Source organism: Phaethon aethereus (assembly GCF_964289735.1).
Source record: "Phaethon aethereus genome assembly, chromosome: 21".
Classification (NCBI taxonomy): domain Eukaryota; kingdom Metazoa; phylum Chordata; class Aves; order Phaethontiformes; family Phaethontidae; genus Phaethon; species Phaethon aethereus.
The window spans coordinates 6,419,197-6,444,611 of NC_138597.1; the positions used below are offsets into that span (position 1 = coordinate 6,419,197).

The 25,415-nt window shown below is 44.6% G+C and overlaps 1 protein-coding gene across 1 annotated transcript; it reads right to left on the reverse strand.

Moving 5' to 3' along the window:
* Positions 1-771: 771 nt before the first annotated feature.
* C1QTNF12 (C1q and TNF related 12) lies at positions 772-24,887 on the reverse strand (the record flags this gene model as incomplete). Its single annotated transcript, XM_082009311.1, has 8 exons — positions 24,163-24,887; positions 13,917-14,036; positions 12,648-12,759; positions 12,204-12,385; positions 6,439-6,547; positions 5,813-5,903; positions 1,485-1,563; positions 772-870 (listed from the first exon to the last, which is right to left on the reverse strand). The coding sequence occupies exons 1-8, from the start codon at positions 24,331-24,333 to the stop codon at positions 772-774; spliced, it is 963 nt and encodes a 320-aa protein (XP_081865437.1). The 5' UTR covers positions 24,334-24,887.
* Between the last annotated feature and the right edge of the window lie 528 nt (positions 24,888-25,415).

Below are 25,415 nucleotides of genomic sequence, written 5' to 3' on the forward strand. Positions count from 1 at the left end.
ATGTGATGCAGTCCAAAGCCACAGGTATATCTTACTAAAACATAAGAACATAAGTAAGGGAGTTCATGCTAGAACTGGTGCCATTAGCCTTACCTTTTCATTAAAATAAAACTGCATAGGCAGCGAGGTATTCAGCTTCATCAATAGGATCAAGGAAATACTTAGCTATAAAGAACCACAATTAAAGCATTCAGAACTTGGATTCCCATCTCTGAAGCAGGCATTGTCTAAGAATTCAACATACTTCTTGTCAAATATATCCAATTCGGAACATGAGAGGGCCTATACCATTTACAATTGTACGAAAAAAGCAATTTTGCTGGCAAATCCATGTCTTCCTCCTCCACAACACATAGAATATAGTCACTATTTTACTTCCCCTCTCAATCCTTCATTTACAAACTCAAACACCCCACAATCAATCCCAAAAGACCTGCTGATTACAAGTGCCATTGTGAAATAAGGTTATAACGTAACAAATTCCAAATCTTGGTGTACTGTTCGGTGAGCATCTGGTGAAGCACGAATTAAGTATTACGGAATGTGTTTCTGATTTATAAAAGTACACTTTTATGATGAACGAACTGGTGTGGACCTTGAAAAGCGGTAGCCTCTGAAAGCAAGCTGACGTATCTGTGGAAGGAAAGGCTCTTTGCTTGTTTGAAAAGACACCAACAGTTACAGGAAGCAGTCCTCAAAAGTCAAAGTAAAAGTTTCTTCAAATATACACCGCAAGGCTCTAACTCATATCCTTCCCTGCTACAGGCGATGTTACGCGCCCATCAGCATGCCCATGAAATCTGATCCATTCTGAATGGTGATGGGAGCTCCAGCACTGTTGTCCACAAATATGGAGGTGTACTGGCCAGCCTGCAGAGAGAACAAGAGGGAAAGGAAAATATCTGACGCTTCATCGCAGTGTAAAAGGAAAAAAAGCATTTCACTAGCATGAACTAAGCACAGAAGCCTCCTGCCCTTTTCTGCGGCTCCTGGGAACAGGATCTGACCAAATATTTTTACTGCAGCGCTATAGCTTTGACTTGGTGGAAGAAACTTTCTGTAGTGAAACTGTGTTATAGGTTTGTTACTTAACTAGATCCTTACTGCACTAGCATCTTTTTGGGTGACCAGTCAAGTGGCCATCTGTGCTTCAGATTCCCTTCTATGAATTGGGAAATACAACTGTCATCTTGACAATGCAAGGGGAGATTTGAGAAAGACAGATAGTTACTGTCACTCCTTAGAGGGAATGTTACTTCTGTGGCTTAAGATCAGAATGTGCAACACAAGTCTGGCTTTTGTTCCTGTTCCTGCCACAGATTCTTTCTAGTTATCCCAGGTAAGGCTTTTAACTTCAATTAACCTCAGAAAGAAGGTTAATAAAAACTTCCCCACCTCCTGGTGAGGATTCAGCCTTTCCAGTAAATAACTCCACATCCTGCCAAGCAAACTAGCACGGCGATTCCCAGTCTGCATGGACTCACCTGCAGCTGCAGTAAGCCATGTACATAGACAGTGAAGATTTTGCTGTTACTTTCCAGACCAGCAATGACTTCCAAAGACCTAAACAGTAGCAAAAGAAAAGCAAACGGGTTCAACACCTAAAGCAGTCACAGCAGTTGTTGTATGTGGAAAAACAAGAGCCTCACAACCTCCCTAGAAATAGGACCTGGTGGTTCTAGTGCCCATCTATAATAAACAGGTGGCCTGTTGACTTGATTCTAGCAGTAATCAGCTGCCTTGAAGAGAGAACATTAGAACCTTGTCCTCACTGTAGCGATTGATGGAAGACCTACGGAGCATACAGGATTTCAGGATTGTGGATGCAAAACTCAGCTGGAGGCAGGAACTGGGGGCCACCTTTTCTCACAGAGGCCTTTCTCAAGGTCCAGTGGTCTCTATCCCCCACCCTTGAACGGGTGCTAAACACGCCCTTTAGATTTATCTACATACCAGTTATCCCAGTTTGTCGACCGCTGCAATAGTTTATACTCTTGTTATTGTGCCAAGAGCTAGCTATATGCAATTCTGCCAGTAACAGTTCATTCATTTTCAAGGTATGAAAGGCCTATTTCACCTTAACAATATGTGTTGTCAGCCTATGCAAGAAAGAACATATTCTGCAGCTGAAAGCTTTTTGGGAGGACATTTGGATCAGGGATCTCATACAAGCCCCCCAGAAATACTGTGCTTCAGTTAAAATTCCAGGGAGAGCTCCAGATCACCCCTCAAGCATTGTTCGTTTCTAATATCGTGTTCTAATAGCCATCATATTCCTTGCAGCAGCAAGATGTAGGACAGCTGCCCTGTGTGGCATCCTCTATTTACAGAACTCAAACCCTGCTCCTTTATACAGGACTCAGGGTGGAAGGAGGTGCCTGAAACATCAACAGTCAAAACAACCCATGTAAGCTCAGCTCCAAAGCAGTGTGCAAGCACAGAGCTATATGCCTGGCTGGCTATTCCGAAATCTGCCTAGCCAGTGGTAGCAGATCCAGTTGTTTTCCCAAGAAAACCAACACCTTTCCTCCCTTTTTTCCATGAAGTGGTGGTGACGAAACCTAGCAAGTGCAAACATGCTGCTTCTAGCCCCCTTGCAAGGAAATAATATGCATAAAAGGTAGGGGCAATTTGGCCCAGAGAGCGCAAGCCACTTGGCACCACCTTGATTGAAGAGCTCAGTCTGTGTGTCATATCCTGCCAAAAGCCTAACTTGGGTGGGAACTTCCCACCATTAATCTCTTCACCTCCAACTGTCTTCTTGCCTCTGAGTTTCCATCTCTCTCAGCCGAAAGCCCTTAGGGCTCTTTCAGCTCCCTCAAATGACTGTGTACGCTGACATCCCCAGGAAATTCCACAAGCACGGGTAGCAGCTCAGCCTGTGCCAGCAGAATGTCTGTCCAGACAAGTTCCCATCCCTCCACCCATCTTCCTTCCATGACACAGACCAGTCATACTCTCACCCACCATATGAGAGAGAGATGTCCCTCACAGAGCCAGTTATTCCCACTGCTGTCCAACTCTGTCAACTCAGGAGAGCCTTGCAGGACAACCAGTCATAAATTGCAACCCTGGACAACTGATGAAAACTCCCGAGTCAGACATCAGAGAGCTTTATCTAAATGATTAACATCTAGGTCAGTTCTGTCTAAGAAAAGAAAGCTTTTACTGTTACTGTTCTTTGGAGAACATAGCTATAAATTCATCAGATGGCAAGTTAATCTCAAAACATCCCAATAAGCCTGCCTGGGCTGTATGTGACAAAGAGGTTGTTCACACATCCCAGCTAGAACCAGAACAGTTTTCTAGGAGCTTTCAGCTAAAAAGACCTGTGATGAGAAAGGCACAGTAGTTTCCGTGGCCCACAGGGAAGCTTTCTACTCAGATAACTCTTGTGCTTGCATTTACCAGAACAAGGAAGCAAGACTGAAGTCATAGTGAAAGCAATCAGAGACTGACACCCGTTCTTAGTACTGTTACTGTAAGGTTGACTGAACGGACAGGAGAGGAGAGAAGGAGACACAGACACACACTGTCCTTGGACACAGAAGTGAGCCTTCCAGAAGAAAAACACTTGGTTCTCTTTCAGATGCTTTAATTAAATCAGTTGGGAGCTTGTGGAATCATTAGGAAGAAAAACTCACCACTGTCACTTTCATTTATTTTGCAAAATGGTTTAAATGGAATTTAGATTTTCTGTATGATTCTGTAACTGAAGACAATGTAGAGTGGAGATCAGGATGGGAGAACAGCTTTTCACTCTTGGAGATCTACAGGATCAATTTCACTTTTAAATCCTCTTAGGTGGCTTCATAAATCTCACCCACTCATTCAGTCAAGTCTTTAGTGAAATATCATCAAGTCAACGCCACGAACTGGCAATATTTCTCCACATCCCAAAAGCATGTAGAAAAGATTCTGTGGAACTTGCAGTCCCTGTTCATGGGGAATCCAAGGGCTAGGGGCATGAGTCCCTGTTCTTGATGAAATTGCTAATATAAGAGGAGATTGTTGTAGGTGAGAATTAAAAACCAACAATGCTGAAGAAAGAAAGAAACCTGTTTACTTGAATCTGACTGGTTTTCAGTATGCAGAGTAAAAGACAGGAATAGGGATCTGCACCGTGCAAAGGCAATTTGTGCGAGCTACTTGTAAAAAGGACAGTAACATTCTGCCCTACTCCTACCTATTCAAGCCCTGTGGTTAAAGGCCTGGGCTGTCCCAATCACTCATTGTCAACACGCATCCCAGATTTCAAGATCGGGCTGAGGTCCATTCTTAGCATGACCTAAAGGAATTCTCACAGCTGCCAGAAATTAAATGTCCCATAAGTTCTGCAGCTTACCAGAATATAATGCATCCCTTCAAGGGGTAAGAATTTACACCCCCCTTCTTCTGATGACATTCTGACTGCAGCCAGTCTGTCACTGCTTCACTTTAAGTGCTGCAATCATAAAAATCATACAAGACTGAGGAGGTGCCAGTTGCTCCAGTCAGCAAGCTCCTCGACTTCACACCAGGTAAGCGGGCGTACAGCTCCCTCTTACCCTAATTACTAACAGGTACTCAGATACCAATCAACTCTTTTCCACAGGCCAGTGAAACCTAAGGGAGGTTTATTTATTACATGAGGCTTCACGTCAAATTCACCCACCAGTAAAGCCTCTAAAATTGATATGCCGGTGGAGAGGTCAGTCCTATTTGCAGCACTCTGACTCATGGAGCAGGGAAGGTGAGGGCTGAAGCAGCCCGTCCAGCAGCGAATTTATGGTCTTGCGGGTTTTAAGTTGCACCTGCAGAGTCGTTTCATGGATGTATTTCAGTGGTGCTATTGCAAGGGTGTTGCCACAGCTGCACTGGAAGAGCGGCAGGCAGGGCAGAGCAGATCTGCACAGCCCTGTACAGGCATTTTTCCTCCCTTGACAACGGCCAAACCGCAAGCAGAGGTGGTGGCCACTCCGTGCGAGCAGCATTGCCCTCTGCTGGGTGCATTTTAGCCCAGCCCGGGGGTTCCCCAGCCCCCTCATCCAAGCAAAGCTCTCCAAACTCCTCCTGAGCAAGCTGGCCTTCTCCGAGACACAGGGCACCTACATGCTGCAGCTGAAAGGGAGACAGAAGTACAGCAAACAAGAGCAGCCAACATGCTGATGCCATGGCCCATTGCGTAGGGAGAAACACCCGAGGTTGCCACGGCCTAACAAAAGCGTTTCTTTAGCAGACTTGAGCTGATGTATCTCAGCAGGAGAATATTCAGCACGGTTATTTGAGCAAGCTCCACAAGGCAGCTGAAGGCTGTGAGAAGGTATTATATATCTGTATGCAAGCCCTGCACTTTCTGCCTCCAGACCCATTCACGTCTATTTTCCACCTATTCAATTCTCCTCATCACTCCAATACTTCCATGGCAACGTGAATGAAAAGCTGTGGTCCATTCAGGATGCAGCTGAAATTATAAAAATTGAGCTACCGACCTCTGGCACAAAATTAAAGTGTTTCTCTCACTCTGGGCATTTATAATGACAGCTGAGCATTCAGCACCTTTAGCTGCATCCAGTTTCAGCCAACTTCTCTCTGAGACACTTCTCCCAACATACACAATATTTATCTATTTAGAGTAATTGGCACTGAAATGTTAAAAATCAGAATAAAAACCCATAAAACCTAAGGGCCAGATGGAATTTCTCTCTTCAGAAATGTTCTACAAGCATTTATCATACAAAATTCAGTGTTGGTGAATCCGATTTCCACAGTTGGTTGTAACATTGGCCCATCTGAGAAAAATAATTGCCAAGACAGCATTGCAGCAACTCACGTGTATCGGTGGCACAGAGATTCAATGCAGATCAACACTCGGACATTATCTCTGGCTCGGAGTTGGACTTTACTCTTCAATTCACTGTGGTCTGGGGAAAGTAGGGGAAGAAATATAAGGACTTTGGCAACATAGCAGACCATCAGCTGCTGATGTTTGGCTTAACAGAGACACCAGTAACCTTGTGACTTCTTAGCAACGCAGCATTCTAGTGTTGGATTACAAAATACTTCATCACTGAATGATTAAAACCATTGAACGAATGCCCTGGGGACAAAACACAGTCAAAACTGCCTTGATGCAGTTCTACATAATCATTTCATTTCTTCTGAAGTCTTTTATGGAAGCCATAACTTCTGCACATGAATATATTTGGTCCCTAAACTCATCCTCCATAAGGAGTGTAGATTTGTTTAGTTTGCATGGAGCAGCCTGCTGCGACTGTCAGTCTATGAAAGTAGCCGGCTCTAAGGACAGGGTGTTGGGTCATGGTACCAAGGGGAGAGCTCACTGCAAAGGGCTGCCGTTGCACGTGCTTCAAATCAGACAGGACCCAGAGAGTTCTCAAGGACTCCTTCCTTCATCTCTCAAGAAGTACAGAAACGGCTTCTGTGGACAACACTCACCAATGTGGACATTGGCTGAAAACTGGTAGATGCCAGACACAGGTGCTGTGAAACGTCCTGTTGCCAGATTCAATCCCGTCCCCCGGAGAAAAGCTCCCTTGGCAAGAGGCTGTAAGATAAGAAGAGCAGACCCTGAACAAGTCCCCAACACTCTCAACAATTACTTCTGGCCATGACAGAGAACAAGCTTACGTGTGTGAGAACAAAGCTGTGTTGGGTTTGCGTGGCGAAGTTTTGGTAGCGGGGGGGCTGCAGGAGTGGCTTCTGTGAGAAGCCACTAGAAGCTTTCGCTACGTCCAATACGGCCAATGGCAGCCAGCTCCAAGCTGAACCTGCTGCTGGCCAAGGCCGAGCCAGACAGCAACGGTGGTAGCACCTCTGGGATAACATATTCAAGAAGGGGAAAAAAGTTGCTGCACAACAGTAACTGCAGCCGGAGAGAGGAGCGAGAACGTGAGAGAGGAGCGAGAACGTGAGAGAGGAGCAGCCCCGCAGCCCCCAGCTCGGGGCAGGAGGGCTCCAGGCGCCGGAGCAGAGGGTCCCCGGCAGCCCCCGGGGAAGCCGGCTGTGCCCCTGCGGCCATGGAGCTCCATGGGGGAGCAGATCTGCACCCGCACCCGGGGAGGGCCCCACGCCGGAGCAGGGGGATGCCCGAAGGAGGCCGTGACCCCGTGGGCAGCCCGCGCTGGGGCTGGCTCCTGGCAGGGCCTGTGGCCCCGTGGGGAGAGAGAGGAGCCCCGGCTGGAGCAGGTTTGCTGGCAGGACCTGGGACCCCGCGGGGGCCAGGCTGGAGCAGCCTGTTCCTGAAGGACGGCACCCGTGGGGGGACCCGGGCTGGAGCAGCCTGTTCCTGAAGGACGGCACCCGTGGGGGGACCCGGGCTGGAGCAGCTCATGAAGAACTGCAGCCTGTGGGAAGGACTCACGTTGGAGAAGTCCATGGAGGACGGTCTCCCGTGGGAGGGACCCCACACTGGAGCAGGGCAGAGCGTGAGGAGTCCTCCCCCTGAGGAGGAAGGAGCGTCAGAAGCAACATGTGATGAGCTGACCACAACCCCCATTCCCTGTCCCGCCACTCTGGGGGAGGAGGTAAACAAAATTGTGAGCAAAGTTGAGCCCAGGAAGAAGGGAGGGGTGGGGGAAGGTGTTTTTAAGATTTGGGTTTATTTCTCATTATCCTACTCTGATTTGATTGGTAATAAATTAAACTAATTTCCCTAAGTCAAGTCTGTTTTGCCCTTGACGGTAATTGGTGAGTGATCTCTCCCCACCCTTATCTCAACACATAAGCCTGTCATTATATTTTCCCTCCCCTGTCCAGTTGAGGAGAGGGAGTGATGGAGCAGCTTTGGTGGGCACTTGGTGTCCAGCCAGGGTCAACCCACCACAATAGCTGAAAAAATTTGCAAGGCTACTGCCTTATCTGCCCAGAACACACCTTCCAGATGTGTGCTCTTTCAGCATTTGATGCCCACAAAAGACAAAATGATCAGCATGAGACATGAAGATGCCCTTTTTTCTCACTGCCCAACTCTTCTAACTCATCTTGACTCAGACGGTACTTACTGCATCCCTATGCTCTGCTGGTCCTAGTGGCTCCTAGCCTCCATTGGTGTTCTGATACACAATCTCACTCATTATTTGAGTCAAGAGTTCCCTACTACTCCACAAAATTTCCTAGATGGGGCAAAGCAGTGCCCCCAGGCTTAAAAACCTGGAACCTTATACACTGTTTTTGTGATACAAGTACAGAAGAAACACTCATATGGGTCTCCAGAGGTCTTCTACCCACTTCAGGTCTAAGTCAGACGGCTTTGATACTGCTAAAGAACAACTGCTTGGATTCTTACAGATTCCACACTTAGTTTCATTTTGTTCTAGCCTTGGATTCTACAGAATAGGCAAAAACCTCGTAAAATAGCATGCAGCTTCTCCTCATGGCAAGGAAGCAGTCTTAAGTCAAACTTGCAGCAGATTATCTGACTCAGACTAAAATAAACTCTGCAAGAAATGTTTATTGTTTGTTTTGGCCTGCCTGATACGAATTTGGCTCGAGCTGGGGAGAAGCAGGAGTGGCTTCAATAGGCCAAGAAAGTACATTAGTCAGACTCTGCTTCCACCGCAAGGGCATTCTGTGCAATGGGAATGCATTCCCATGAATGCTGTCCGGAGAGATTTGCCCTGCATTGGTCTTATGGGACGGAAGAGCTGTTCAGATCTGACTCTGTAAGGGTACGCGCACTGCGATGTCCCTAAAACATGCACAAATGCGTAACTGAGCAGTCTCAACAACCCAGCGTTTGAGTATGCTTGTCAATGCTAGATGGGGAAAGGGGCCTGAGACATGGTGAATGAATTCGTAGCAGTGTTGCCACAGGTGCTATTAGACTAAAAAAAAGTAGTGGAACACCTTTGTTCAAGTACCAGAAGGAAGTTAATTGCCTCCCCGTTCTGGTTCCTCACAGGCAGAAATTGCCAGCTTTGACAGTGCGGGGTAGGAATAACTTCTTTAGCTTTCGCTTTGAAAGGAAGTAAGGCTGCAAATACGTATGCATATGGTGGTGAAAATAAATCCATGTGCAACAGCAGTGGCATTTCTGGTATCATTACATATGTATAATGGGAAAACAGCAATAACGAGCTACAGAACAACTAAGTTTCATACAATGATTTGTAAGTCTCCATATTCATCCGCGTGCACTGACGTGTGCCTATGTGCACATATATACACACAAAAGGAGCTCTATTTTCTTTACGTATACACGCACGAGCAATGTAACAGCTAACCTAACAACAAAGACTACAGAAGGAGATTGATTCTGTTCTTATGCTACCACTATACCGTCATTTCTGGTAATGCTATTTTTGATTTACCTCACTGAAAGAGCAGATCAAAGCCCTGTATGTGCAAAACTGTACTGCATAGTTAATTCATTCCTTTCTTGTTACAGCTATTAGCAGAATCAGCAACATAATTCCAAAACCACTGGCTGAGCATGGCAAGCAATTTTAGGCACCAGTAAATTATCACTGATAAAACATTCCTGTTTCTTCATGCTCTCTGTGGCTTTGTTATTCTTTTGCTCATAGAAATAGACAATGCAGGGAGAGGTTCTCTGGGCAAAATATTCCATTAAACCCCATGCCAATTAAAGCTCCCCGCTGCATTTGCTGCCACATGGCAGCAACTCACCTAGCTGCTTCAAACACTGCAGGGATTTTTATCTGAGAAACTAACTGCTTGCACACAATTATTTCAGTAGGCAGACCAAAAGCAAGCAAACAAGTTAATGTGCAGCCATTCTGTACAAACCAAGGTCAGCTTCTCTTTCTCAGTTCATCTCCTATCCCCACCTCTCCCTAATATACTCCAGAGTTTACTTCCAGGTGGAAAACAGCAACCATGCACAGGGAATTGAGACGTGAACTGCCAGTTCAGCTCTTCAGTGATAAACACCACGGAAAGCAACGCATTGACTTATCTGTCATTAAAGAAAAGGATAACCCAGCCTGCACAGCGACCGCAACGTGCACCACCAAGCTCCTGAAGCGGCAATAAAATTCAACTGCCAAAGGTAGACATTTAGCTTGACCTCAAGGCACTAGACACTCCAGAACTCCTTCTGGGATCTTTCACCATGAAAAGCACTTAGGCCACCTTAGCTTTAAATGATCTGGCTCCAGCAACATTCCTGGGCGCCAGATAAATTGCACTTCCATGGCCCTTCAGAGGCTGCAGTTACTTCAATTCTTGCTGCGTAAAGAACGTTTCTGAAGGCTTTTGCAAGAGGCAATTGTTAGAAATCTCAAAGCACGAGATACGGGAGGAAGAGGTGTGGGGAAAGGAGTATCTCATGTTTCATTCCAGATGCTAAGGGAATTGTGAGACCAAGTGGAAAAGAGGGAGTGGATGTTCTTGGAGGAAATGTAGGATGGAAGGATGCGAAAACCATCATGCTCTCTCAATATTCCAGGTGACTTAGACACCATACTCAAACGGCAGAGTATGGAAGTGATAGGCCGTTTCTCAGCACAGGTTCCTTCCACGTTCTCAAAATGCTTTGGGTAAGGTCCAAATCCAGGAATTAAAGTCAATCTCTATCATCTCGCTGAGAAGTACCAAACTGTTGGCTCTTCACACTATTAAACTGACAGAATGGAGGGAGGGGAATTCTCTCTCTCCGCCCCTCCCTTGGACTGTTTAAAGACAATGTTTTCATCTTTGCAAGAGCATCCACTATCTCCCTCCCCGCTAAATTCCCCTGTATCAGAGCACAAGCTAAAACCAGACACTTCTTGTCCCAAAGCTGAAATGAAAGGCTGGCACCCAGAGGCCTGCCAGCCCTCCCACACCAGCTTGGGGCCAGGAGCAATTAGAAAGAAGCCAGGCGCAGGGTAACAAAGCACGGGAAGCATCCGCCTACGCACTGAGCGCCGAGATGTCTTTATTCACATTTTCCCTCCTAATTAATGAGGCAGCAGATCTCTCTAGCCCTGCCCACACTTCAAGTACAATCTTGCCTCTGTGCCAGCACCCACAGTGCTGTCCAACCAGGCTTCCACAAGTGGATCTGGGAAAGATCCAGGAAAGCACCGTGTTTAGAATACAACCGCTGCCTCTAGTCCTGCGGCTGTGAGACATCCTCGCAGCAAAGCCACCCCATAGGAAAGGATCTGTTGGACAGGATTCTTCAGAAAGGGGACTCGGCACAGCTGGGAAGAAAGCTCAGCACCTTCCTACACGGGCAGCGTTAGCGGACCCGGACCCTGCTGACGGGAGGCCAGTTCCCCTTCATACTCTTCAGATTCTTCTTGTCACATCACAAAAGCAGCCATGTATCTGAGGGCCTTGTGCGACTAGACAGTCTTTGCGACTTCAAAGTCTAAAATAAGTCTCCTCAATTAGCAAGTAACTGTTAGTTTTTAGCTATCACTTTGCCTAACATTTACACTTCAGATTCAAATCCTACTTGCAACCGGTTCAGAAATGGTTACTAGAAGTTTTAATATCAAATTCAACAGCTTGCTTGTAAACATGTTTATAATGCCCTACACCAACCCATGTTGGTGTGTCTGTCGTTATAACATGACTATAATGAAATTGTATAAGTAACTTTTATTAGCCACCTATAAAACATTATGTAAAGAATTTGAGCATCAGGACTGGCCCATCAGACAAAATGATGGTCTTATTTGGGCTCACAAATCTACAACCAATGGCCTCTGTCTGCCTCTGACATTTTTCTACATCTGAAGGTTACTCTGGAATTAAACAGGGTGTGCACTGAAAAAAGAACAGATCCTTCAGATGAATGCCAAACATGGACAAGTCTTTCTCCATCATTAACTGAAATAAAAAAACTGACTGTTGTTTGGACCTGTGAGACAGCCCTCTCTTGCACAGACCTGTTAGAACTTCAGTAAGAACTGTAATGAGATTCAGTTGGGCTGCAAGAGAGGAAGAAAGTCTGCCTCTTGGGATTGTCAGGAAGGAGAGGACTCAAAGCTAAATGTCCATCTTACTGCAGCTGAGCTTCAGTGCTGAAATCCCCATATGAGATTCTACTTCTGTCAATCACAAAAAAGGCAGTGCTATATTCAGAGCGTCCAAGCCTGAGATGAGTTTCTGGATTTAGTCTGCCCTTTCAGGAAACACCTTTATTTACAGAGCCATCTAGCAGCTTTGCAGACTAGGGCAACTATAGCTGATCTACGCACAATGGCTGTTGTGGAGTTGCACAGGTTGAGTCTGTAATCCCTTCTCACCGACTGGAAGTTCTGAAGTTCTACCAGGGTCTTCTTATCTACAATGACTTGTCCTTTTAGCTTGCAATGGAATGCCTCCTCTACACGTCTGTGGGGTGAAACTTCCTCCAAGGAGAGCAGGAGTGGAGGCAGCTGGCTAGGATGTGCTGAAATAGCCAGGGACGCTCGACGCTCAATGGCTTCTGAGAAGAAAAGAAAAAGTATAGGAAAATAAAGGTTTCGTTTAAAAGCCTGGTTTCTGAAGCCAGTAGTTGTGTGATTAGACTTCTGCACTCAACTTTTCAACTTGAACTAAGCAGCACTGGGGAAACATTTTTTCAAATTTTTGATTGCCAGATAAGCGAATGCTTTAAGGTAAACGTTTGCAAAGCCAGTTCTTTTATTTGCCACGGTGCTTACCGAAAGAAGCAGATCACAAAAGCACAAAGCTCTTACAGTCTTTACCTTTTAGTATCTCCTTAAACTCCTGCAGAAGGACTTCCCGGGTGACTTCAGCACCAGGTGCTCCTGGAGGTCCCTGGGGGCCAGGAGGTCCTGGGGGCCCAACGAGGCCACGCTAGGGAAGTAACCAAAGGAAAACTTGTGAATTAGAACCAGGCAATCGCACTGACAGAGCAAAAATTCTCTCAGCCATGAGCCAGTTCTAAGGGCCGTCAGCCATGTGAGCAGCCCCCTCCGCTATCAGTTCAACCACAGGCCTGATGCAGTAAATCTTAAACTGGCTCTCCAGCCAGCTGTGAATTCCAGCACTTGGAATTTCCTCGCCTCGTTATGTGGGAGGATAACCTTCGCTCAGGTAAACACTAACTGGTTCTTCAAGTACATATGTACAGTGTGAAGCACAACAGGCACATGACTAAGTTTGCTGCTTCGGTATCTTCTCATACCAGCAAAGCAACACACCAGCTTTTGAGCTTCTTATTCTGCCTGTTCGCTAACTAGAATAGCCATCTAGCCACACTTTACGTTATTAATATATAGTGCTCAGACATAATGATCACGTACATGAATGTTTGGTGTGACAGTAGAACTCTCAAAAAATGAAACAATTTCTTCAAAACACCTGTAAAGGTTAGCCACCACACGTTAGAGCTTTAAACTAGTAGTACAAACACACAACTGTATTATCAGTGCTATTTTGATGTATATTGTTCCCAGGGAGTTCCTGTTGCCTCAGGTATAACCTGCATGGAAGCACTCCTGCCTGTCAGCTCACTGAGAAATAAAAGGAAATCATTAAAAGCATTCAAGATTTTCTAAGCAGCAGATTAAAAGTACACACATGATCATGCATCACTCAGCAGATGATCAGTAATTCATTAATTTGAAATAAACAATTTGTCCACACCTTGATTAATATATCCTTTGAGATACCTGGACTTTATCTAGTGGAAGAAAAAAAATGTTAATTCTATTTCTACTGAGCAGAAAAAAAAAAAATCAAGAAGGCTTAGTCCAAGAAATAGCTGGTTTAAACAAAAAATTAATGTTGACAGTGCAATCCACATAACTTCTCTTACAAAGCATACAGCACTTATTGTCTCAAGCTGCTCAAAAATACTGTGAGAAATTATACACAAACAAATGAAAACGCAGCACTCTCTGGGGTGGGAAGGCAAAAGCTGGAGCGTACAAAAGACCTTGCATATCAGCAGTAGGAAGGGAAGCCACAGTGCACACTCATTAGCTGATGGCAGTCTAGCAATAACCTACTAATTTCTTGTCTTTCCCTTTGCATCGCCTTTTGGAGGTATTGCCATCGTCTGGGCGGTGAACAAAGGAGATCCAAGTCCGCCGTGGATCTGTGATTCGAGGATCTGGAGATTCTAGGATCTAAAGAGAAACAAGAACAAAGACTGACTTCACTGTATCTCTTTGGCGACTACATGGATACAGAGAGTGCAAAGTTTTCCTAAACCACATCCTTGCATTTGGAAGGACATTGAAAGTGGGCTAAAATGGGATTTTACACTTCTGTAACAAGAAATTCAGTTTGGATTATCCAGTACCATGCCGCTTTCTGTCTTCATTTACAGGAGCATTGCAAATGCAGGACGGTACTTCGATCTGAGTTCTGACACAGGGTATGAAAGACATCAGTCTTTCAAAGAGTCCCATTAGAGTGGGACTTTTGCCTTCATAAGTTACAGGCTAAGCCTGCCAGCAGAAATGTCCCAAAAGCCAGAAGATGCTGCGCTTAAAACATCAAAATGCCTTCTCATAACTTAATATGCTACCACTTGCAGAGCCTCCCAGCTCCCTTTGATTAAGAAATCAGCAGGAGGCAAGAGCTGGGAGCCAGCGTACCTCGGAGACTTTTCTCAAGCTGCTAAGACTCTCTGTCCTCTGACAGTCCTAATACGTGCCACAGAAAACCTGCTCAGACGCCAGAGATTGTTCACCATTGGCATCTGACATTCATCCGTTGGATCAAGCAAGCAACAGAGAGCATTTACAACATATGGAAAACCTTGAAATGCTCCATAACTTTCAAATCACAGTCTGTAGAATGTGGAAAAAAAAAACTTTCACAATGAAAAATGAAGTCCACATCTGATCACAGAGAAGGTGTCCATTGGCAAATTTAACTACCTTGCCTATTCTTATGTTCTACAAGTGTATTGCAGCCACAGAGAAATTATCTAGAGAAGCTTTGACATTACAGTGCCTAGTTCTGGATCCCTCCTAAACAAAATCTGGACAGAAGAGAATATCTGTCTTTACAAATTTGGGTCCACTTCTTATTAGACTCCTTGGTTCCTATTACTCACCTCCCAGAGACAACCAGAAGTGAGTGATTAAATAACCATAGCTGTTGTTTTTATCCTAGGCTGGGAATGAACTTCTAACTTTAAATTAACAAAAGGCACCAGAAATCATTGGTTACCGATACCCTGCCAAGCTCTTGTCAAGACCAATTAACTGTTGACTATGGAGGTTCCAATCTGTTGACATATCAGCCTCCCAAATGTCCATCACAGTGAGGATAAAAGCACAAGCCTTCCCAAAGTTTCATGAACCAGACTGAAGTGTTCAGAGCCATTAATGAAAAAGCCAGAGAGGAAAAAGTGCAATGAACACTTAAAATCTTTAAAACAAACAAACAAACACACACCCCACCCTATGCCTATTGTAAGCTTTTGGAATTCATACAAGAAACCTGTTGTTTCTTCTCCCAGTGAGACAGAACAGGTAGAGATCAGAATTCCAGCAGGAAAGCAATACAAGGCAGTAGCAGGTTGAATGACATTTGAAATGATTCCTAAACCGTTACAAGTTTAGGTAAATCAATATTGATCTATCACGATCAGGAGGAAGAAAACAAGATGGGTGTGGAAAAAGCATAGTAGCAAAGTCAGACAACACTGCACTTCTCAGATCCAAGAGCGTTTGCCCTGGGTGTTAAGCTCCTACTAGTCTGACAGCACCAGACAGTTCTGCCACAGCTCAGACACTGTAGCTCTACACTCAGTGGCCTTAACTGTGACCGTGACTTTGCAAGGTGTTTCCAATGCAGCCGAGTTCGCAAACACGTCTACTTTTGCTCATTATCTGTCTCATTTGGCTCCCTAAAGCACTTGACGCTTCTCAGAGAACCGTATCAAGTTTTAATAACATTTCTAGTACCACTTATAAGCATAGATTCCCTTTCATCAAACAGTCTGCAGAAGCATGTAGAAAACAATTGACCTTTAGAATGCAAGTAGAGCTGCAGTGCCAGTAACTGCAATATATGGCACTCTCTAGAGCAGCAGGAATTCGACAGAGGATTGCAAATTTTAGCTAGAAATATCAGAGCAAGCCCATTCTGAGGAGAAAAGACCACAGTCTGTGTGATCCACTGTGAAAAATTCATGCAGCATAAATTGTTTCAAAATTAAGTCTTAGAAGTCTGATGGAGTTCCAGCTTGAGGTTACAAGGAATGTCGGTGCTTCTAAGCTTATGCAGAGCCTGGAAAGCTCTCTCTCCGGCATGCATCCAGGCCCATGGGTGTAGTACAAGGCACTTGTCCATAGATTTCTGAGCTGATGTGATCACAACTATTTATTTCAAACAGCTCGGGTCAACAGATGATTTACAAACCAGCAGAAGATGAGCAGCTCCCCAGAAATGGGACGTGTTGTGAGCTGAGCAAGGGTATTCATTAAACATATATCTTAAACTCTGTGAAGCCAACTCTATCTTCTCTACTTAGCAAATAACCTTAGCTGATTTACTGCTCATACACAACCCGCAGAAAGATCTACTCTTACTGAATTGCTCTATTCAGGCAGTCCACTTGTCCTCCCCTCAAGATAGATGGCTGCAGAGTCGCCGGCGTCTGTGCTCTAAGCCAAAGCAAAGATATCCCAAGACATATCACCACATTGTTCGTGCATTCTACTGTAATTAATCAGGCTCAGAGTTATGGGTATGCACCTTCCCCCTGATGCTCAAACGTATCACAAACAAGAACAAGACAAACTATTCGTAACAATCTAGTTCATCATTTCTGTACCCAAATCAGTCTTGAACAGACTTTTTATGTTTATAACCACGTTTACAGTCAGCTGTAAGTCACGTGTTTAGGCAAGAGGTTCTAGTAGTTTGTTTTACCTAAATTATTATTTGCCTTTTTTACTTACCATACCCAGGACTCGAACAGCTTTCCGAAATTCCATTGGAAATGAACGTAAATGGAGCACCATAGGAAATCCCATGTATCGTGAGATTAGTCGCCTCACTAAAACATTATCACCTTCCCAAGATTGCTTGGCTGCAGATTTTTGCGAAGCATAAGAAAGAAGTCAGAGACAGGCTGGGAAGGTCCATTGGTGCAAACCCCTCCATCTGTCATAACATGTAAACATCAAGTCCAGAGGCAAACATTGATAAAGTTTGCAAAAGTCCTTAGAACAGCACACGAGGTGCAGTTTATGTCTACAACAAACATGAGTTTCGTGGAGATTTAATGGTTTGTGATGGGAGAAGCTAGTTCTTTCCTAACCCACTTCATCTGAAAGCAGATGGGTACCATACGCAAGGTCACACCTGCAGAGGACTGCATTTATGAGCATTCAAGTTTACAAAGCTCACAAATGTAAAGCAGGTAAAAGCCTACCCACGCTTTGCCCAAAAGAAGCAGATATCTCCGTCCCAGTGACTGGGACTGACAGGTCTGTGGTAAAGCTACAGTGCAGTTCACAAAGCAGAAGGAAGCAACTTATTAATAGAAGCACCCAACTCGGGCAGGATGGAGTATTCCCTCAGTGCTGTAACAGGAGCCAGCAAGAGAACAGCTGGGTTGCAGAGAAAAGGAAAAGAAAATCAGTTTATCCTTCAAAAAGGGCTGGCTCACGTGGCAGGAATTCAGAAGTGCAGTCTCCAGAACACAGCAAACAAGACCGGAGCCTTAGGAACTGGGATGCGATATTTGCTGCAGATGTGGAAGAGACTATTCAAATATTCCTGGTTTCCACCAGGCTGCAGGACTGGCATAAATTCCCCTCCACTGCAAAAATGAGCAAAGAGGCCAGCTAGAAGCAGAAGCCAGCAATGATGTGAAAACTCTGACCATTAACTGCGGAGACAAACAGATGTCCTCAGCCTTTCTGAAGCTCCAGCTGTGAAGAAGTAGGCCAGAGCAGGCATCTTGTAAGGGAGAAAAAAGAAATCCAGATGGCACATCCCAGAAAAATAAATGAAAAACTCTTGAAGTTTAAAGAAAATAATTGAAGAATCCCATACCTCTCCAGTGGCTTGCTTAAATTACAAATCCCTCTACAAGGCAGTCATGGCACTCCCCAATTTCTCCAGCGCAAGGATGATTGACAGTTAAAATGAATGTTCCATCCTTGTGGTATTATTATTTAATTACTATGGCATGCATGAGCAATCCCAGCAATAGGCATGCAAGCCACTATTTTTCTTGGCAGCAGCAGCCTCCAGCAGCCAGAGAGACCTCGCAGCCAACTCAGGTATCAGTCAGGACTGAAAACAGCCTTGGAATCCCAGCAAAGGGGACTTGTCCCTCCTGGGGTGCTGTTTACACAGCAAAGCTAACCTACAGCAGCCAGGAAGAATCCTCATGTTAACGACAGTGAAATCAGGCTTACTCCTTAGCACTTGAAACAGTACCTTCACAATCCACAGAAGCCTTGCCAGCAATTTTGAATGAACTCTCAATCAGGTTTTTTCACATCACTTTGGAATCTGAATGCAATGGCAGCTACCACCTCAGAACCGGTTTAAGACACTGATGAGAAAGGAGCCCACTCTCCTCCTAACTCCCCTCACAACAAAAGACAAGTCGGGCTGTAATTTAGGCTGCCGCGCACACGCAGAACCTGTGGTTCTTTCTGGCTCTAGCTCCCGGAATAGCACGCGCTGCCCAGACACACACGCAGTCGCTGGCCGAGATTCAGCCAGCATGGAAGAAACCACCAGCAGAAACCTACAGGCAAGCAGCAGAGTTTGGATCCTGAGAAATTTCTGAACTGTAGCTGAACTTCCCTGAAATTCAAGGATCTTGGGATCCAGTCTGCATCTCCGATAAAAAACAAAGGGAAATGGACAAAAGTAGTTTCAGTGTCTGGATGAATAAAAGAAAAAAGTCAACAGTACCCGTGAGCAAGTCTGTACACCTAAAAGCATCTCAAAATGTTCTCAGGCACACCTAAGCATCTCTCAGGGTGGGACAGGATGGAAAGAAAGTGTGAAAAGATTACAATTTTGTGAGAGGATAGCATCCTTTCCACTGCAATTAGTCAGAGATGCGTGTCCAAAAACATATACCAAACCATTCCAGCCCACAGTCTTTATGCTGGCAGTTAGTGCCCTGAATTTTGCTCAGTTATCTATGTTTTTGTCTGCCTGTGATGGACTTATATTTAAGAGTTCTTTGCTTAACAGTTAAGCTGTTGCCAGACATAAAATGGACCTGACTAAGCATTTCAATTATCTTAATCCACAAATTTTTAAGTTGTTACACCTGATTTACACCAGCAAGGATATTTTCAGCTTCATTATGAAATTAGGAGCAACTTATTTATTTCAGTAGTGTATTTTACTTGGAACAGGTCAAAAAGTGACAGACCACTTTTTTTATTTTAGCATGAAAAATCCTATGTCAGCTGCTAGTAACTTATGGTTATACACACTCTTGGTTATTAATGAGATGTAAAACCAAGGTCCTGACCACTTGTGGTTTTTACAGATCTCTCAAGAATTTTCCCTAGAGCAGAAGCGTTAAGTTTGGTACCCTTGCCAAATCCGAAAGGGAATTCCTACCTAAATTCCCACTATGTTTTGTGATTGAAAAGTTAGTCGTCACTCCTCTAAATGGCTCTGTCCAAAAGCTTCTCCCCTCTACGTCAAGACAAACTGCCCTCAGTGTTCACACCCGTAACGATTCCAGCGGAACAGTTCGTGTGAGCAAGAGCCGCTCCGGGTGAGAAAACACCACGGTGTTTGTTGCTGTCTTAGCTGTACCACAAGGTTAACCCGGGACATCCCACCTGTACCCCCAGAGTTCTGGCTGGAGGGGTGCCACAAAGAGGTCAGGGACTGAAGAGCACCAACGGAAGAGGCGTAGCACCGTGCCGAGTCAGACGTATGACTCCGGCGTTATTTTACGTGGCCACAAGGAACTGCTAGGAAGCGTGTTATTTGTTATAGCCCTTCTCGTTCAGAACATGCCAGGAAGCGCTCAGCAGAAGAAAGAGATGGTAGACAAGACACAAAGAATAAAACTCTTATTTGACTACTAAAGCTGCTGCAAAACCAAGACAGAAAGAAGTACTCATGCTCCCGGACAAAATCTGTATAAGAAGTAAGATGTTATTTCACTTCCTGTAAGAATCCTAGAGCTGCTCCCAGCATTACAAAGATGAGCAGATTGAGAAGGCTTGGAATCGGAGTGTAGGCTTATGAAAACCACCCAGTTCTTCGCAAGGCTTTAAACGGCAGAAAATCACGAACGGATATACCTCTTGTGAAGTTTCTGTATTACCGCTTTCAGAAATGAGAGGGGAGAAGAACAGCCATCCCTCTCTTACAGAGTGGGATGAAAAATGGGATAACGTGAACACTTAGGACAATTCTTCTGAAGATTGGATGAAAAAAGGAATGAAGCCTTGGGGGCAGGGGCAGTGGAAGGAAAGGTGCTACTTTATCACATTGAGTCATTTATCCTCAGCACTTCTGCGTGTTCATTATGTGTCAGCAATCACAAATTAGACACAAAAGTGTGATAAAACTAGCCATTCCTAGAAAGCGCTTCTCACAGATGATGCTTAATTCAAATAAGATGATCTGGTGACGACAGATACAAAACACGAAAGAGGAACATCTTCTTCTACAGAGAGGTCACAGTCCACTCTCTCTCGTGGCTTTAGCACTTGTCAGGCCCAAAAATACTTTTCTCGATTACACATGCGATCACACACTTCATGCTAAGACTGAAATCTCTTTACTGAGGAGGAATGCAATCTGTACAATGTCCTTGAACCAGCTGCTGTTTTCAACTGGAAGCAAAAGGCCCCAAAGAAAGTATTCAGAGAGCTTTAAGTAACAAACCGGGTAGACCTAGCCCTAGATATTTGACATGAGACAGAAGGATCACAAAGGAAATAAAATCTCAAAGACTCCTTGGCTATGTAGTGGGTAACTAAATTAAAAACACTACACTATTTCTTGCAGAAATTCCACTGAAGGTAAAACACCGTTGACATCAAATCATCCCTGAAATTTCATTGGGACTCTGCGTCAGTAATTTTCCCCAGGTCAGGATGCCGCCTTTGAGTTGCTTAGCTGCACGACCCCTCAAAGCGGCTCTCAGAACTGCTGAAGTTGGAAGGGACATGCACAGATTATTTAGTTCAACACGCCCTGCTCTAAGCAGGTGAGCTACAGCAGGTGACTCTGGAACATGTGCAGTCAGACTTTGTCTCCAAGGAAGGAGACTCCAGTCTCTGTCCAGCCTTTCCCAGTGTTTGTAGTGTTTTTACTCACAGTAAAGAGGGGTTTTTTCTTATGTTTTAAGTGAAATTTCCTGTATTTCAACTTGCACCCACTGCCTCTCGCCCTTTCACTGGGCACCAAAAGTCTGACCCCATCTTTATTCCCGCTACTCAAGTAACTCCTGATGAGTGTCAACCCTGTATAACCACTGGACAATCTACTATCGCTGCACCCCTGTTAGTATAGTACCACATCTTGCAAGACAAGATCTCTGCTGGAAAGGGGAAGGCAAGCCTGGCAAGTCGCAGCTGCAGGTACTCAGCCACACAGAGTCAAAGACAGAAGGTCCAGCAGGTTACAGCCCCTGTATCCATCAGTCACGTTCTGCGCTCTCACTTAGTCCATCCATGTCAGAGAAGAAAACTCTCATGCACTTGGCAAGCACCTCATATTGACAGCAACTCAAAGATAAGCCCGGAGAAGAGCATTTAAAAAAACCCAACACACTTCCTATTTCCTTGGAAATGTCAGGTTTATCAGGAGATTTGAGACTGCTGCTTCCCTGTTTTAGGTAGAGGTTTCACCGCGCGACTCATGCACTATCAATGTTAAAGGGGAGCTTTCTTTACTCCTATTTGAAATGAATTCCCAAGAGAAATTTATCCCAAATTGTTTTGCGTAATTAGAAGGAAAACGCATCTACCTTTTCAACAGTATGAATAAAAATCACTACACTCAGCTAATATTTCATTCCCTGCTCCTTCTACTTTGATAAACCTACCAGCTGGCCACAGATTCTTCCAAGGTAAACACAGCCTTAATTTTTACTGTACAAGGCCAAAAAACCCTCCATCTTTCCTGTTATGTGCTGTAGAGAAATGAAATGGGACACTGCTGTTATTTCACTTTCCTGTGTAGGGCATCCTTTCATGAAAAAAACCTGCTCACAGAAGTACCTTCAAGGCTCAGAGAGATCAGTCTGCCACAGAGAACTGCTTTCAACCTTCCCTTAGCTTGATAGGTTAGGTAAGGATAGCTTCACTAGTCCTTTACTTCTTCCCTTAGTGAATACAAATTGTGGTCCTTTGCTGTAAATGGCAACTGCCATTTCCCCCAGAAATGGTGGCAATTCTTAAGCACTGTATTTATAGTATGTGTGAAATCATCCCTTAGCTCGGGCAGGTGCTAGATAAACATCAAATACAATACAGTCACCCATGACATTTAGAAGCAATACTTAACCGGAGCCTGGACTTCAACCTCAAATAGATTCCCAGGAGAAAAGTTCACATTGCAAAATTTGGGAGTGGGTATCAAGCAGAGCTCATAAGCATTTACATCAAAGATTTCGTTTTGTCCTATCCTTATTAAACAGAGCCTGCCTTTACTGAACTCGCCGGCTCCTACTGCAGCCAAACCTTTGCCATGGATATTTTAAAGCAAAGTATTTCAACACAGAAACTGCAGCTTCCAAACAACGTCTGTTTTAATGAATGCCCACTCGCCTCCAAACGAGTACTGTGTTCCTTCTAGCAGTAATGTGTGTATGACTGTATCAGAATTAACCGGGACCGGTTTCTGCTTGCAGTCCAATACATTTCACATCAAGCTAAATTAATTCCAGAATAGACTAAAATTCAGTTGCACCAGATATGTATTGGCCTCTTCTGCAAAAGCAGAATGAAGCAGTTCCAAAGAGAGTAGAAAGTGACTGATTATAAGCACCTCAAGAATTCAGCGTGTATACAACCTGCCCTGACAGAGTCCTGCAATACACAACAGAAAAATTAGCTGAAGAAATGCTGCTTATAGTCCCTTCATGATAATTTTAAGTGCAGCAGCCAGATTTTTTATATGGAAGACTGTTTCCCAGACTTGCCCAACCTTAACCAATTACTCTTACAACAGCATTGAATAGGATATTTAGAATGTCAGCTCAATTGTTCTAACTTGCCCCCTCTGCCATGGCCCAATTTCTGACAGGTTTGTTCCTCTATTGCTATAGTGACTGCCATCCCCAATGCTTGTGATCAAAGTCACGTTTCAGAGGTCACCTCTGTTTGAAGCAAGGGACATTTTTGTGTGAGCGGGGGGGAGAGAGAGACAAGGGGCTGCGTCACAGGGGAGACTCCTTCCTTTCTCAGCGTTGTTGTCTCCCTTCCATTTCATCCTGCTCCTGTCCTAGGACCTGCTTTTACTTCCCTGACCTGCTCTCCTACCCCCAAGCATTCTATGCAAGTTTTCATCTTAAAGGAGTCTGGGGGCTACGATCAATTGACTGGATTTTTTTTGCAGCTGTCGGCCTGGGGTGGTTCTCCCAAACATGGAACTGGAAGGATCCTGCCCTGCGAAATTCACCCACTAAGCTTAGCAAGTCATCGGCTACAGCCACTGAGGCGTCACGCACAGAGTCTTACACTTGCCACCATCCTGAAGCCTTTCCTACAAGAGCCACAATCATCTTAAACAGATCATCTGACTACACCAAAATTTTTCTCCTCTGTAATTGTGCTGGTGGAAGGTGCAGTGCAGAGAAAGCTCAGGCGTGCTCAGCTATTTATACTGTTGCCTAAGACAGTTTTGAAATAATGTTCTAGAGCACAAAGGGTTTGCCTGCAAGAGATACATTAATATTCCGGTATCGTTATTTTACTGCGATAGCCCACTTGCCTTTCTTTAATCAGCTGTTTCTGAACAGAAGAGTGTTCATACACTAGAATTCCAAAAGGGCTTTACACCTAATCAGCTACTGTGGGACTGGAACTCCAGTCCTGCATATTCTAAATACATATTCTATATAAATACATATTCTATATTCTAATAAGTTATAATAATAAATTGCAGTATTCCACTATTTGCTTCAGTAAGCTAGAAAATCAATCATGCAAAGAGAGAACATTTCTCTTTAAAATCAAATAGAATTTGGCAAGATTGCCTCAACTGTTGGAAAAGGGAACCAGCATCACATTACTGCCAGAAGTAAGTTCTACCAAGCACTGAAAACACATAAACACCTACCTTGGGATGCCCATGGAGTTCTTCACTGTTTGAGAGGGTAGCATTGAAAGGGTCTGTATACTGATTAGGTTCTTTCTTCATCTTTCTCTCTCTCTTTGCTGCCAGAACTCTGAAGTGGCAAAACTGCTGACAAAGTAAAGTTGCCACAAACATCCAGGTGCACCCCTTCATTTTGAAAAGGGAAGGGCCGAGTCAGGAAGGGCACTCTCCAAGCACAAAAACCTTCACCACCAGTAATAGGAATAGACAAAGACTTCTCTCTAAAAAAAATTAAAATAAAAAAGTTAGAACTATTAAAGATGATCCTCTGGACTACGCAATGTCAAGTGAGCAGCACGCACGGATGCGCTGGTTGCTGGCGAGACCTCTGTGCAAGCAGGACACATGGAAATGGTATAGATAAACTTGTTTGAAATCTGGATTCACTCGAAGAAAGAGGTAAGTCCATTCAGCCTCTTGAAGCTTACATAAATACAAGAGGCCCTGGAAAGTCCTGCCACCCACCTTGAAGTGTCGCTCCCCCCCCCTCCGCCCCAATAAGTCTTCAGACTCGTTTAAAATGCACTCAACTATGAAACCTAGAGAAGTCAAATTGCTCAGGGCAGCAGTTGCTCAGGCTGGAGCTGACAACACAAACTCATTAGGGGGGTTGTTAGGTTGTTCCTCTTCAACAGAAGATTTCACTTTCTGTCACTTGAAGCATTGTGTTCAGTTCAAAGCAGGCTTGAATACGTTCCATCCATTCTCTCTTGAGTGGTATTTCCCTTTCCTCAGTGACAAGTCCTCATCCCTTCCTTTCAAGATGCTGGGGAACCGTAACCCAAGGTTGCTATAGCCACTGTTCTTCTGAAGAGGCTGAAAGCATCACAGCTCAGCCAAGTGCTGAGCCTTCTAAGGAGAAAATAAATTTCTCATATGATAAAAAGTTACAATAGGGAGAGACAAGAATCTGAGGATGTACCTAGGTCCATTAGGAGCAGATAGAGTTTTCCCAAGTCTAGCTTCTTTCCCTCCTTAGCTGGGCTTATCTTCACTTTTCTTTAATGAGACGATGAGCAGTAAGTCCCGATGCCGCAAGCAGCTGTCAGGATGTAGAAACTCGTGTCTTTTTCATCCTCATGTCCCCTCACACTAGGCAAGATTTCAGGTACCTCTGAGCATAGATCAAGTCTGATTTTTCTCGCTGCTTCTTTCCTCAGCTGCACACTGGCAAAACCCTCCTCAGCTTTTGCTTTACCTCAGCAAATAAGTAC